Consider the following 14,803-nt stretch of genomic DNA (forward strand, 5'->3'; position numbering starts at 1 on the left):
ACACTATTAATCTGCAGATTAAGCACATATCCGCAGGTTCATGGCATTTTTCCTGGTGATAGGTTCCCTTTAAGGCTGAATAATACTTTGTGGTGAACCCTCTGTATTTCCTCTCACAAAGTCTTCTCCTTATGGAAGACTGAGATACTGAAACACCTACTCCCTGGAGAGTTTTCCACTTGAATGGAGGATGTGAGGGTTTTTTTTCTTTACCATGGAAAGGATTACATGATCATCGACCACTGTTGTCTTCTGTGGATATCCAGGCCTTTTCCAGTTCCTTTTCTTTTACAAAATGACCCAGACTGTTAATTTTGCCACTTCTATCATTTCTGCTATCTCTCTGATAGATGTACTTTTTTCTTCTTCAGCCTAACGATGGTCTGTTTCACTTCTATTGAGAACTCTTTTGACCGCATGTTGTGGTTTCACAGCAACAGCTTCCAAATGCAAATGCCACACTTGGAATTAGCTCCGTACCTTTTACTTAATTGATGATGGGTTAATGAGGAGAAAGAGCATGCAGCCCATTGCCACCTTCACCCCCCCAGTCTGTTTTTACCTTCATGGCAAGGCCAAATTTACAAGTGTCACTTTACGTGGTAATAACTCTGGAACACTTCAAGGGATCTCAGTGATTCTGTGAATGTGACATTTCGAACTTTATAATAGTGGTAAAATTTTTTCAATATGACTTGCATTAATTTGTGAAAATTCTGGATATTTGGCAAAAGTTTCTCAATTTCAAGAGTATGTGCACACGTTGCGGATTCGTGTGCGGATTTTTCCGCGTGGAATCTGCAGAATCCGCAGGTCAAAATGCCTGCATTTTACCTGCAGATTTCCTGGGGATTTAGTGCAGATTTCGCCTGCGTTTTTACACATGCGAAATCCTAGAATGGAATAGGTGTAAAAACACTGCAAATTCCGCACAAAGAATTGACATGCTGCGGAAAATAAACGGCTATATTTTCACGTGGATTTTTCTGCAGCATGTGCACAGCGGTTTTTGTTTTCCATATGATAACATGGTACTGTAGATCCCTTGGAAAACTACTGCGGATCCGCAGGGCCAAATCAGCAATGTGTGCCATATATATATATATATATATATATATATATGGGAGAGAGAGTGGGAGCGGAGCCAATATTTACAAGGGAGGGAGAGTGGGAGCGGAGCCATATTTACAAGGGAGGGAGAGTGGGAGCGGAGCCATATTTACAAGGGAGGGAGAGTGGGAGCGGAGCCATATTTACAAGGGAGGGAGAGTGGGAGCGGAGCCATATTTACAAGGGAGGGAGAAGAGCCATATTTACAAGGGAGGGAGAGTGGGAGCGGAGACATATTTACAAGGGAGGGAGAGGAGCCATATTTACAAGGGAGGGAGAGTGGGAGCGGAGACATATTTACAAGGGAGGGAGAGTGGGAGCGGAGACATATTTACAAGGGAGGGAGAGTGGGAGCGGAGCCATGCATACAGGATGGGACAGAGGAGCCATGTATACAGGATGGGAGTGTGGGAGCGGAGCCATGTATGCAAGAGAGGGAGAGTGGAAGCAGAGCCATGTATACAGGATGGGAGAGTGGGAGCAGAGCCATTTATACAGGATGGGAGAGTGGGAGCGGAGCCATATATACAGGATGGGAGAGTGGGAGCGGAGCCATGTATACAAGGATGGGAGGATGTGAGCAGAGCCATGTATACAGGATGGGAGGATGGGAGCAGAGCCATGTATACAAGGATGGGACAGGGGAGCCATGCATACAACAGGGGGAGCCACACAGAGCTGGACAGGACGGGGGGAACCACACATACATTTTCTGATGATTAGAAAATAATCAGCATGTACAGAACTCCAGTACAATCTTTCTTAAGTGCTCAATGCTCCATTTCCTTGTAGATTCCAATCATTATTAGCAGTGACGGTCATCAGTAGAAGTAGCCCAGTGCTCCCACTGAAACAGAGAAACAAGGCAGGTGCTCCCACTCATTCAAAACCTATGGTGAGTTGAGTCACATTATAAATGTTATAATTAAATGATAAGTATGCACTGCTAAACTACAACCACGTCCATAGCCCCGCCCACTTATGACTAAAGCCCCGCCCCTGTCACACCTCCATCCCCGCCCTGCCGCCATGGAAGAATGGTCTTGCTTGAAGCCGGTCCCTGGTGCAAAAAAGGTTGGGAACAACTGCCTTACATGACAAAAAATACCCAAAAGTGACACCATTCTAAAAACTGCACCCCTCAAACTGCTCAAAACCACATCTGAGAAGTTTACTAACCATTCAGGTGCTTCAAAGGAATTAATGCAATGTGGAAGAAAAAAAATAAAAATTTTACTTTCGCTCCAATTTTTTTAAATTTTCATCAGAGCAACAGGAGAACATGGACCCAAAAACTTGTTGTGCAATTTCTCCTAAGTAAGACGACACCCCAAATGTATGGGAAAACTACTGTTTGGACACATGGCAAGGCTTGGAAGGGAAGGAGCATCTTTAACTTTTTGAACATAAGAATGGCTGGAATAGAGAGCAAACACCGTGTCGCATTTGGAAAGCCCCTGATGCGCCTAAACAGTGAGAAAAAACACAACTGGCCCTAGTTTGGAAATTAGACCTCTCAAGGAATTTATCTAGGTGTGTGTTGAGCATCTTGAACCCACAGGTGCTTCACAGAATTTTACAATTCTGAACTGTGAAAATGAAAAACAATATTTTTTCCACAAAAATGAAAGGAGAAAATGGACCACCAAATTTGTGTAAATGGGGTTAAAAGGGGTAGTAATGTGTCCATTCATTGTAATAATTATATGAATATTATATACCCATCTAAGAAAGTTGTCAATTACCACAGCAAACCCTATGGCTGTAGCCGACACACTATGTGCACTGAACACCACCTTTACCTTTCTAAGGCTGTGTGCACACACAGCGTTTTAGCGTTTTTTTTTAGCGGATTTGCCAAAAAATTCCCTGAATAAATGCTAAAAATAAGCTTCCCATTCATTGCTATGCATTTTGCACTTTTTGTGCATACTGATGCGTTTTTTTACCGCAAAAAAAACGCTTTGCGGTAAAAAACGCAGCATGCTCATTAATTTCACAGATTTTTCCGCATTTCTGGCTATTTCTATGTGTCAGGAACCGCGCGGAAAAAAAACGCATAAAAACCAAGCGTTTTGTTGCGCAAAAATTGCGCAGAAAAAATGCACGGTTTCTGGGAAGGGAGTCCGGTTTTTAAGCAGAAATTTTCTGCTACGTGTGCACATAGCCTAAGAGGAAAATGGAAGGACTGAGTTACACTCAATCACACATTGGAGAGTCTGCCATGAGCTTTCTTTCCTCAGGAGTGATTGCTTCACCCTTCAAACATGGACGATACTTACCCGGACACAGAATCTTTAGAAGCTGTGACTATTCTGCTAGGTTTTTGTTGCAATTTTTGTTTTTTTATATTAAAAATGCTGAGACCGGGGATTAAGCTATACAGTAAAGTGTTAAAATGTCTACATGTTTAGGACGGTTGCCATTTTTTTCTTCTCCATATGATGTTAGCCATAGTCTGTTCTCTCTCTCTCTATATATATATAAAATAAAAGTGATTGTGAAGGAGTCTGTATACTGAACACAAAATTGAATCCAATCCTCTCATTAGATTTTCCAAACAGCACCTTGGTGTTGCCAGGGAACAATGCAAGATGAAATGTCTTTGAAGGCGTGATTTGCTCTATGGAGGCGTCACGGAGAAGCTATGACTATACGCAGTTTGAAATAAAAAACATTTAAAGGGACTGTCTACTATAAAACTTTAATGGCGTCCAGTGCAGTGTTTTCAACGCTTGCAGCTTATCCTTGCTGATATGGCTGCAACACATGGCCGGTACTGGCAAACACTGGGCTTGGAGGAGGTCACTTGCAATTTTGGGATGACCGTTGAGCCTAGGGCTTGGACTCGGCAGTCACGTGCAATAGACAGACGTCAATAAAGACCGGGGGAGCTGCAGAGAAGCGGCATATAAGTAAGGGCGGAAGCAATGACAATGATAACTTTAGGAGCGCCATCATTTACAGATTTGCACTGTTTATTGGAAATTCCACCATATACATATCACGTTAGATCACCTTAGTCTGACACAGACAGGCAACGATTTTATGTGAAAAGGATTTGGGTCAATGTCACATATCAGTAAAAATAAGTGTAATCACATCTGCAACAGCAAATCCACATTCTTAAAACTTATGTCAGAAACTATTCTAACACAGGCATAAGCATTAGTATTGTAGACATGCAGTAATAAAACACAGAAAAATAATGGCAGCAATAGAACGAGTCGTGTCACCAGCATTACATCCATTTTCATCTAGAACATGTGGAAAACGTTGATAAAGTGACAAAGCGGATGATTAACTTTGGGCTCATGGAAGCATAAAACAACATTTACTGAAGGAAAATATTGTAGAATGTGGCAATGGCTAATGTAGATTGGAAAATGGCACCATTTATACAGGAACAGCTCGCTGTAATTTCCATTCTTCCGGTAATATTGTAACACTCACAATTAAGCACATTTGGTTGTTAGGGATCAGCAGCCCAAGATTATGCTGAAAATGTGAATAAGATAATATATCCAGCGCTGCACATCAATCGATGTAATACAATTCAATGGGTTTTCCAATCGGAGATGAAAAGTATGTAACCACTTTATGTGACTGTCCAAATTGAGTGCACAAAGTGCGCGGTGTCACAATTCCCAAAATTCCTTGTTTGGGTGGGTGGTTAGGTGACCGCATGTATGTGATTTGTATACTTGTGGCCACGTGCCAACTAGACAGACTCCTGCGCCTCTCTCATTTCTCTTCCATTGAGAGAAGACGGGAGAGACTAATTGGCACGTGACCACAAGTATGCAAATTACATATAAAAGAGGCCATGTAATCGCCCACCTGAATGGAAATACAGGGGAATCGTGACATTGTGCACATCACACCGACACAACTCATCAGCCAGCAGTTATATAGTGACTGCAGACTTTTCATTTCAGTCCGGAAAACCCCGTCATGTCTAATAACACTATTAACCTGAAGATATAGGGTTAATCTGCAGGTCAATAGCATTATCAACGTGCCCAGCCACTGCACTGAAACTGAGGCTACCAGGAGAAAATTAACTATTTGTCCTTGGAACGGTTGGCTTTCAGTCGTACTGGCGCCTCTACAGTCACCGCCCCAGTTCTTTGACAGCCACCTCTACAGCGCATTAGTACAGAACCAGGTGTCAAGTCACTATGCGGGGTGTGTGCTGCCGCTCACTGTGCGGCGAGTGGTGACTGTACCGGCGCCGGCACGCATGCACAACTGAAAGCCGGCAGCTCTCGGGAGGAATAATCATTTCTCACGGGAGCTGCACTTTCAGTACTGCGGCCAGGCACCTTCACAAAACTATTAACCTGCAGATTAACCCCATATCTGCAGGTTTATAGTGTTGTTTGACATGGCAGGTTCCCTTTAAGCACAATTTGGATTTTGTGCCCAATATAAATTGTAGGTTTGGCTGGACTTCTTTCATAGTTTTACCAGGAAAAGTGTCTCTGATCTGTGAACTGGTGTGATAGACTTGGATCATTGTGCTAGAAACGTTAGGACACTTTTCACCGTCTACTTCACATATCAGCGATTAACAGTCTAAATCGTTCATGGGTCTCCAGACCAGAACTCGACAGACTCATTGGCTGCAAGTCTCTTGACCCTAATTCAACAACCTCATGTATGCCTCTCCAGGTCTTGTGACCCACACATGGACCATGGATTGTGGATGTGTGAAGCCAGCATAAGGCTGGCTCTTGGTTGGCAAAATTCTGGTGCATTTTAAGACTCTTCTAAGCCACATCCTCTTTTCTAGAGACTTTACCAAGCCATCTAAGGTTAGAACATTGCCTGAAATGTTGCAAAATAAATTGCAACTTTTGCCGTATTTGCATCAGTCCAATTAGGATCAGCAGAGCTTGGATGGGAGGGAACGTGGCTCAGTGTCCCAGACAAATTCATCATAATTTACACCACAAAACCAGCATAAATTATAACAGAAATGTATGTCAGTCAATGGCAATAGTAAATTTATTGTGGTGGCACAACAGCTGAAAAATTGGCCAAATTTGTACTGCTTCTTAATGAATTTGGCACATTTTACTCCAGCTCACAAGAAACACAAAGTCTTGCTTGATCCGTGCCCTAGAGTCTAATATACATGAAACACACAAGGCCACTGTCAGACATCTTCCTACTTTAGATGAGTAAATCTCGCAGGTTTCCAATAACATCTCCATCAGTTCTACTTTTTCTTTTGGGCATACAGTAGTACATCTTGCAATGCTGCACTTCTAAAAAGCAAAATCCTGATGTTCCATTTTCTAATTAATTCTGTTATATATCCAGGGTCCACAATACATTGTAAATTATACTTAATCGCAAATTCACTTAATGCAGAGTCTTCAGGAGAGAATCCCCCAATATCAGATCCAAGTCTGTAGCAGTTCATTTTCCCCAGATTTTCCTGCCACCCAAAGCAACGTTTAGGAGCAAAGGTAAAAAATAAAATGACTTTAGTTAAATAAAATGAGTAAGAACATTCCACCCATCCATTACTGGCAGGATCGTCTTCTGATTGTAAGGATTTCTTTCGTAAAAATAAATTAACTCTGAAAATAAAAACAAGCTGCACACCAGGTGACGCTTGCCCTGACCCCTCATAAATACCCAAGTTTAATGCAGGGAAAACTTTGCCCGTAAGTCTCCGTTTTGTTCTAGTTTTTGAAACAGCAGGAGACTGCGCAGTCTGGACTCTCTCCTGCCTTCCTTCCACAGGATGATGAGGTGGTCAGCAGAACACGTCACCAGGCCATGATCTTGAAAATACAGGAACATCTGAATAAAAGAAAGAGAAAACAATTAAAACCTAAACACATCGGGACAAAGGGCAAAATTGCAATTAGTAAAGTAAATGTGTAATACAACTGGAGGCAAAAAACACAGGATCCACCATGGAAAATGGGTGGTGTCACAACTCGCCTCCTCCCCTGCAGTGACGTGTTACAGAGCGTGCGGTCCTGTTTTCTGACATCCATTTCTGCAGCTTAAAACTCAGTACAAGATGGCTAACCCCATTATTACATATAAAGCAAATATAGGAAGATAAAAAAAAACAAAAAACACAAGAAATATGCAATATTCGTGAGTTGCAATGACCAAGTGAAAGATTTCAGGAAATGTTTTTTTTCACAATGTGAACACACAAGTTGTATACACCTGACCAAGGACAGTAGAGGCATTCTGGTGCGTTCAGTTCTGATAAAGGAGAACATGGAGTATTCGTACTTGGCTTCTCATGCCTTCTGAACTCTGATGATATTTTTTATATAGTATCAGACCTTACATTTGTAAGATAATGGGGTGAACACAACTCTTCCCTTTTCCAGAAGTAAAAAGCATGGTCTGGGGTCAGTGAAGAACTCAACAACTACTTTTTACACAAGTCCAAGTTTCATACTTGCAAGCAGAAAGGGGTAGTCATGCTTTGTAAGGCTCTGTTCACACCACGCTTTCAGACTGAGCTTGTCGAATACTCTCGGAAAAGCAAACAGTTCTGATTGAAGGTTGTGACGTTTCCCACTATATGCATTGCCCATTGGGTCACATTGTAAAAATTAATGTATGTTTCTTTAACCCCTTCCTTACCGATGACGGAATAGTACGTCATCGGTAAGGTCCCCCGCTTTGAGGTGGGCTCCGGCGGTGAGCCCACCTCAAAGCCGCAACATGTCAGCTGTTATGAACAGCTGACATGTGCCTGCAATAGGCGCGAGCGGAATCGCCGCCCGCCTGCGCCTATTAACTAGTTAAATCCCGCTGTCAAAGCTGACAGCGGGCCTTTACGTAGCATTTCCGGCCGCCGGGCCGGAAATGAGCTCATCGCCGACCCCAGTCACATGATCGGTAGTCGGCGTCATGTTGTCTGGACAACCAGAGGTCTCATAGAGACCTCTATGGTTGTTCCAGGCAGATGGCTTTCAGCGCCACCCGGTGGTCAGCGCTGAAAGCACAGGAGTAAATTTGCTATATATGGGCGATCTGCTCATCGCCCATATGTAGCAGAGCCGATCGAGTATTGCATGCTTCAAGCCTCCTATGGAGGTTTATTGAAGCATGCTAAAAGTAAAAAAAAAAAAAAAAAAAGTTTAAAAAAAAAAAAAAAAAAAATAAAACACCTGAAAGGTCAAATCACCCCCCTTTGACCCCAATCAAAATAAAACAATAAAAAAAATCCCCCATACACATATTAGGTATCGCAGGGTTCAGAATCGCCCGATCTATCAATAATAAAAAAAAGAATTAACCCGATCGCTAAACGGCGTAGCGGGAAAAAAAATTAAAAACGCAAGAATTACGTTTTTTTGGTCGCTGTGACATTGCATTAAAATGCCATAACGGGCGATCAAAAGAACATATCTGCACAAAAGTCGTATCATTAAACACGTAAGCCCGGCACGCAAAAAATAAGCCCTCACCCGACCCCAGATCACGAAAAATGGAGACGCTACAAGTCTCAGAAAATTGCGCAATTTTTTTTAAGCAAACTTGGAATTTTTTTTTCCACCACTTAGATAAAAGAAAGCATAGACATGTTTGGTGTCTATGAACTCGTAATGTCCTGGAGAATCATAATAGCAGGTTAGATTTAGCATCTAGTGAACCTAGCAAAAAAGCCAAGCAAAAAACAAGTGTGGGATTGCACTTTTTTTGCAATTTCACCGCACTTGGAATTTTTTTCCCCGTTTTCGAGTACACGACATGGTAAAACTAATGGTGTCGTTTAAAAGTACAACTCATCCCGCAAAAAATAAGCCCTCACATGACAATACTGACGGAAAAATAAAAAAGTTATGGCTCTGGAAAGAAGGGGAGCGAAAAACGAAAAAAGCTCCGGGGGTGAAGGGGTTAAAGTGGTCTCAGCGATTGATTTTTTTTTTTCCCCCCCCCTATCTATGTGGGTAATATTGCACAAGTGTATTAAAATACAAACCAATCACCGTCTTCCCTGGTGTCCAGCACTGTGCTGGTCCTCTTCTGGCTCACATGACCTACGATCAGTCTAGGAGCTCATACTGGGGTTTATGTCTCAACCAGAAGTTGCTTTCTCAATGTAAGTCTATGGAGATTTGTCCTGGGTTTCATAGTCTTAGGCTATGTGCACACATTGCAGAATTGCCACGGAAATTTCCATGGGAATTCCGCAACTCCCTGCTGCTGGAAATACGCTAGAATTCCGCATGTGTAATTCCTGTGTATTTTCCACGTTTTAACTAGCGTTTTGCAAGCGTAATTAGCTTGCAGAATGCTAGCGTTTTCCAAGCGATCTGTAGCATCGCTTGGAAAACTGATGGTTGGTCACACTCATCAAACATAGTGTTTGACAAGTGTGACCAACTTTTTACTATTGAGGCTGCCTATGCGGCATCAGAAGTAAAAAGATCTAAAGTTAAAAATAATAAAAAAAAATTAAAAATGGTGTTTTTCTCACCTTCCGGCGTCCCGCGCAGCGTTCCAGATCCTTGCGATCCTCCCGGCAAGTCCCGGTCCCAGCGATGCCTTGCGACAATCACCTTTGATGACGTAGCAGTCTCGCGAGACCGCTACGGTATTGCGAGACCGCGACTTCATCAAAGGTCATTGTCGCAAGGCCTCGCTGAGGCCTGGAAACGCTGCAGGGGACGCCGGAAGGTGAGAATAACACCATTTTTTATTTTAATTCTTTTTTTACAGGGATATGGTACCCAGAGCCTGAAGGACAGTCTCCTCTCCTCCAGGCCCTGAGTACCATCCGCACATTTTCCGCTTACTTTGCGCATGGTGGGCACAGCCACATGCGGGAAGTAAGCGGAACAATGCATTCCTATGGGTGCGGAATTCCCACGATTCCGGACAAAGAATGAGCATGCTGCGAGTTTTTCATGCAATTCCACCGCGGAAAAATATGCAGCATTAGCATAGCATGTGCGGAATGCCATAGGATTGCATGGGATGCTTTTTTTGTGTTTTCACGGCAAAATCGCGCGTTAAAAAACGCCGTAAAAATGCAAAAAAAAATCCGCTACGTGTGCACACAGCCTTAAGGTCTGTTTACATGGACCAATCGGCGGCATGTTACAAGTAACAATCGGTAAACGATTTCCGGCCGTTTACATGCCTGTTTACGCAGCCAGACCAAAATAAACAATGCACACCAAGTGATCCTTCAGTGCACATAGGCTGCCAAAGTTGTCGGCAGTGCAAGTCCTGTCTACACAGGACAATGCGCCGCCGAAAACAATCTTTTTGCGCTGCACAAAAAATAATTTCATACGATGAATGAGAGGGTCATTGGCAGCCTGTTTTCATCCTGGGGCAAGGTTTCTGGTGTGGTGCACGGAGGTACATGCCACTAGTCAGATGCTCCAAACTTATGAAGAAGCGTGCACCTATTCATGAATCGGCACGACTCCTCATCAAGACCGGCGTGAACAACTTTGTTCTTGATGAATCGGGGCCTAAGGGTCCCGTTTCACATAGCGACGCACCAGCGATCCCGACAACGATACAACCTGGTAGGGATGGCTGGTGTGTCGCTACATGGTCGCTAGTAAGCTGCCAAACAGGCAGATCTCTTCAACGACACACCAGCGATCCCGACAACGATGCGACCTGGTAAGGATCGCTGGTGCGTTGTCACACAGCAGCTATTCTGAATGATTCCAGCCTGCGTCCCCGAGTTCTGCGTCGCCAACGAGGTCGCGCTTCGGCGTCAAACACAGCGATGCATGCTGATCAGCGGGACGCCAACGATCAAAAAATGGCCCAGGACATTCCAGCACGATTAGCGATATCCAGCAGGGGGTCCGGTTGCCGCTATGTGCCACATATAGAGAGATCGCTGGCGAGATCGCTGTTGCGTCACAAAACCGGTGACACATCAGCGATCTCACTAACGATCTCGCTATTTGAGACGGGGCCTTAAGTGTAGTGATCACATGCTGTTTCTATGCCAGTCAGGCCAAGAGGCTCCTTCATTTGCATAGAGTACCTACCTTTCAAAGCATATTTAACACCTGCTGATAGAAATAAAGTGAAGTATCTAGCATCGTGGCTCAGTGGTTAGCGCTGCAGCCTTGCAGCGCTGGGGTCCTGGGTTCGAATCCCACCAAGGAGTTTGTATGTTCTCCCCGTGTTTGCGTGGGTTTCCTCCCACATTCCAAAGACATACTGATAGGGAATTTAGATTGTGAGCCCCATTGCGGACAGTGATGATAATGTGTGCAAACTGTAAAGCGCTGCGGAATATGTTAGCGCTATATAAAAATAAAGATTATTATTAATACACGTTCCTTCTGCTTGATGAAAAGCCCCTTTACAAGGAAAAAAAAAATAGCTAACTAAGCAATTTTGGTATTTCAGCACTAAGCCTAACCTTACATATTCCTTCCACCCCCAAGTCTTAGATAACATCTGCTGTCACCTGTACAGAAGAGGAATGTCCAATCAGGTCACCGATCAGCTCCAGCGAGGCAATAATTCCAGGATCTGCCGGTTTCTTCACTGTGTGATTAGATGGTTTCCCTGGTTTTCCAAATCCCCACATAGTGAAAAAGCCTACTATGAGGAAAGCATTAAATAGGTTAAACTGCAGACAAATAGAACGGTCACGATCATATAAACAAACATTACATAGAGAGGGTGCAGAGAACACCGACCAAGGATATTAAGTGAAGGGGTGAACTGCAGTAACTAGACAGGTTATCAAACTTTGGGTTATCAAACTTGGGAAAAGGTTTAGGGGGCGATATTATTACACTGTACAAATACGAGGGGACCGTATAGAGATCTTCCTGATGATCTTTTTATACCTAGGCCTGCGACGGGGACAAGGGGGGGGCATACTCCAAGCCTAGAGGAAAGAATTTATGATAACCACAAAAGAGGATTCTTTACTGTAAAAGCAGTGACATTATGGAGCTCTCTGCCTCATGATGTAGTAATGGTTGATTTACTACTAATGTACAAGGGTATAAGGAGGCCTGGACGCCTTGTTTGACAATAATATTACAGGTTATGAGCACTAGATTCTGTGATGGGGTGTTGACCTAGGGAACTAGTCTGATTGCTGTATGTGGAGTCGGGAAGGTATTTTTCCACTAATGTGGAGCAATTAGCATCTCATCTGACTCATGAGGTTTTTGCCTTCCTCTGGATCAACATGTTAGTCTATAAGTTGAACTCGATGGACATAGTTTCATAGGTTTACTTTCAACCTTAAAAACTATGAATAGTACAGGTGATTTGTAAGAACATTTGTATTACATCTGATGGGAGAAGTCTTCTTATTTCTACATTTATCAGCCACTTCTTCCTCTCACACCTGAACTCTCATCATTGATTCTGAATAAACAGCACAAATCCGTCTTGGTCAAAGCAATCATGGAGGAATCAGATTACAGCAATCTATTGCTCTCTATGGAGAAGGCAGGAGGGGGTAAGAGTGAGAAGTTGAGAGGCATGATGCTGCCTTCTAGTAGGTGTTTATTTCACTCAAGTGCTGGACTCACAGCTGCACTTCTTGGTACTGCTGTATGGTGACCTACATGTTGCTACTGCTGCATCTGAACATGTGCTACATCGACAGGAGAGCAGGAATCCCTCATGTATGTGTGTACTTTGCATGGGATACATCATGGATACATCTGTCATGACCTCGGTCTGTCATTCCAAGGATGTATTCTAAGGATAATATCTGTAAATTGCCTCTTCAGAGAAAAAGAGGACTTGAACTCTATAGCGCCACCCGTTGGTAGTAGCGATCCTACAAGTCACAATCAACCCTTTAACGAGTCTTGTAATATGACTTAGGATAAAAGCCAGAGCTGGCATGTCACTCTCCACAAAGAGAAACCTTACCCCTTAGACCAAGGATAATATCTGAAATAATGCCTGAAAAATAACTCCTGCTACAGATGCTTCATTATTATTATTACTATGCTTCACTATTACTATCAATCTGATAATCGATCTACTTCATCCTCAGGTATGTGTCCTGGCTTCAATACCTTCATTACCCATCCCTCCTGAACCCCAATCAATCACCCCTGTATCTGTTTCCTATCAATGGTATGTGTCCTGCCTGCAATACCTTCATCACCCATCTCTCCTGAACCCCAATCAATCACCCCTGTATCTGTTTCCTATCAATGGTATGTGTCCTGCCTGCAATACCTTCATCACCCATCTCTCCTGAACCCCAAATCAATCACCCCTGTATCTGTTTCCTATCAATGCTTTATCTGTCCTTTTAGATCTGACCATTTCCATTTGTTTGTTTTTTTGTTTTTTTTCTGAGATCTAATTAATCGTCTCCTGTGTCTGTCCAGTGTCCCTACTGCTCCTCCCAATCACACCTGGCTTGTTTGATGTGCAATTGACTTTTTATAAATTCAGACTCAGAGGTCTGTTATTCCAAGGATGTCTTCTAAGGATAATATCTGAAATGAGCCTGAAGTGACCAGAAGGTACGACTAAACGCTGCGTATAAATGTACTACAGTAAATTTCTTTTGCCTTCTAAATTACACTCATCATGCTGACATATGCCCTAACAGTTTTGGCTCCATTAATCCTCACTCTCACTCTCCTTCGCTATCCGCAAACCTCAGCACCCGCTAACCAAATAAATAATCTCTTCTTCCCTCTTGCCTCCCCACCTGACCTCCTCTGCTGACCTGCTCCTCATCCTCAGAGCTCTCCTAATAAAATACAAAACAAGCCGCCCACTCTCCTTCTCCCACGTGCTCTCCCTCTATTCTGCTTCTCCTCACTGCTGGTGACATATCTCCCAACCCTGGACCCCCACAGCTCATACCTCCCATTACTACCCGCTTCTATCGTTCCCAAACCAACACAAACACCAGAAATCTTTCCCACCTCAAATCCGTGCCCATGACAACCACCACCCTTCTCCCACTCTCTGGATCACTCTGGAATGCTCGCTCCATCTGCAATAAACGCCATGTGATTCACGACCTCTTTACCTCTCGTAACCTTTCCTTCCTTGGCCTCACCGAAACATGGCTGACAGCCTCCGACACCGCCTCCACTGCTGCGCTATGTTACGGCGGCCTCCATTTCACCCACACTCTTCGCCCTGGCAAACAGACATGGCGGAGCAGTGGGCCTTCTCCTTTCTTCCAACTGCACCTTCAACCTAATCCCACCTCTTCCCTCCCTTATCCTCCCCTCTTTTGAAGTCCACTCCGTCCGCATCTATTCTCCCTCCAACCTCCAAGTGGCCGTCATATACCGACCTCCGGGCCCGACCACTGCCTTCATTGACCAATTCTCTACCTGGCTCCTTCACTTTCTCTCTGCTGACATTCCCACCATCATCGTGGGTGACTTCAACATCCCCATTGACACCCACCAGTCGGCAGCCTCCAAACTCCTGTCCCCTACTTCATCCTTTGGACTTACTCAGTGGTCCTCCTCAGCCACCCACGCAGACGGACATACACTAGACCTGGTCTTCATCCGCCTCTACTCTCTTTCTAACTTCACCACCTCCCCACTCCCTCTATCTGACCAACATCTACTCACTTTCTCATCCCTGTCCTCCTCACCTGTCACCCATGTCCAGTAGCATGTGCACCCCCGCAGAAACCTCGCACATCTAGACACTCGCACACTCTCTGACTCTATTCTACCACTGTCCTCCATATACTCAC

General features: G+C 43.9%; 1 protein-coding gene across 2 annotated transcripts in view; it reads right to left on the minus strand.

Moving 5' to 3' along the window:
- Positions 1-4,067: 4,067 nt before the first annotated feature.
- WDR41 (WD repeat domain 41) overlaps positions 4,068-14,803 on the minus strand; it is a 100,694-nt gene continuing 89,958 nt past the window's right edge. Inside the window, exons 12-13 of one of the 2 annotated variants that reach the window (XM_073584139.1) lie at positions 11,552-11,685; positions 4,068-6,927 (exon numbers count right to left, since the gene is read on the minus strand). In XM_073584139.1, coding sequence (XP_073440240.1) covers positions 6,766-6,927; positions 11,552-11,685 — 296 coding nt within the window. In that variant the 3' untranslated portion in view covers positions 4,068-6,765. Of the gene's footprint in view, positions 6,928-11,551; positions 11,689-14,803 lie in introns of both variants that reach the window. The other variant, XM_073584140.1, reaches the window with a different exon arrangement.

This window comes from Dendrobates tinctorius, unplaced genomic scaffold (genome assembly GCF_039654945.1).
Source record: "Dendrobates tinctorius isolate UK_male_01 unplaced genomic scaffold, ASM3965494v1 ptg000083l, whole genome shotgun sequence".
In the NCBI taxonomy this organism is placed as follows: domain Eukaryota; kingdom Metazoa; phylum Chordata; class Amphibia; order Anura; family Dendrobatidae; genus Dendrobates; species Dendrobates tinctorius.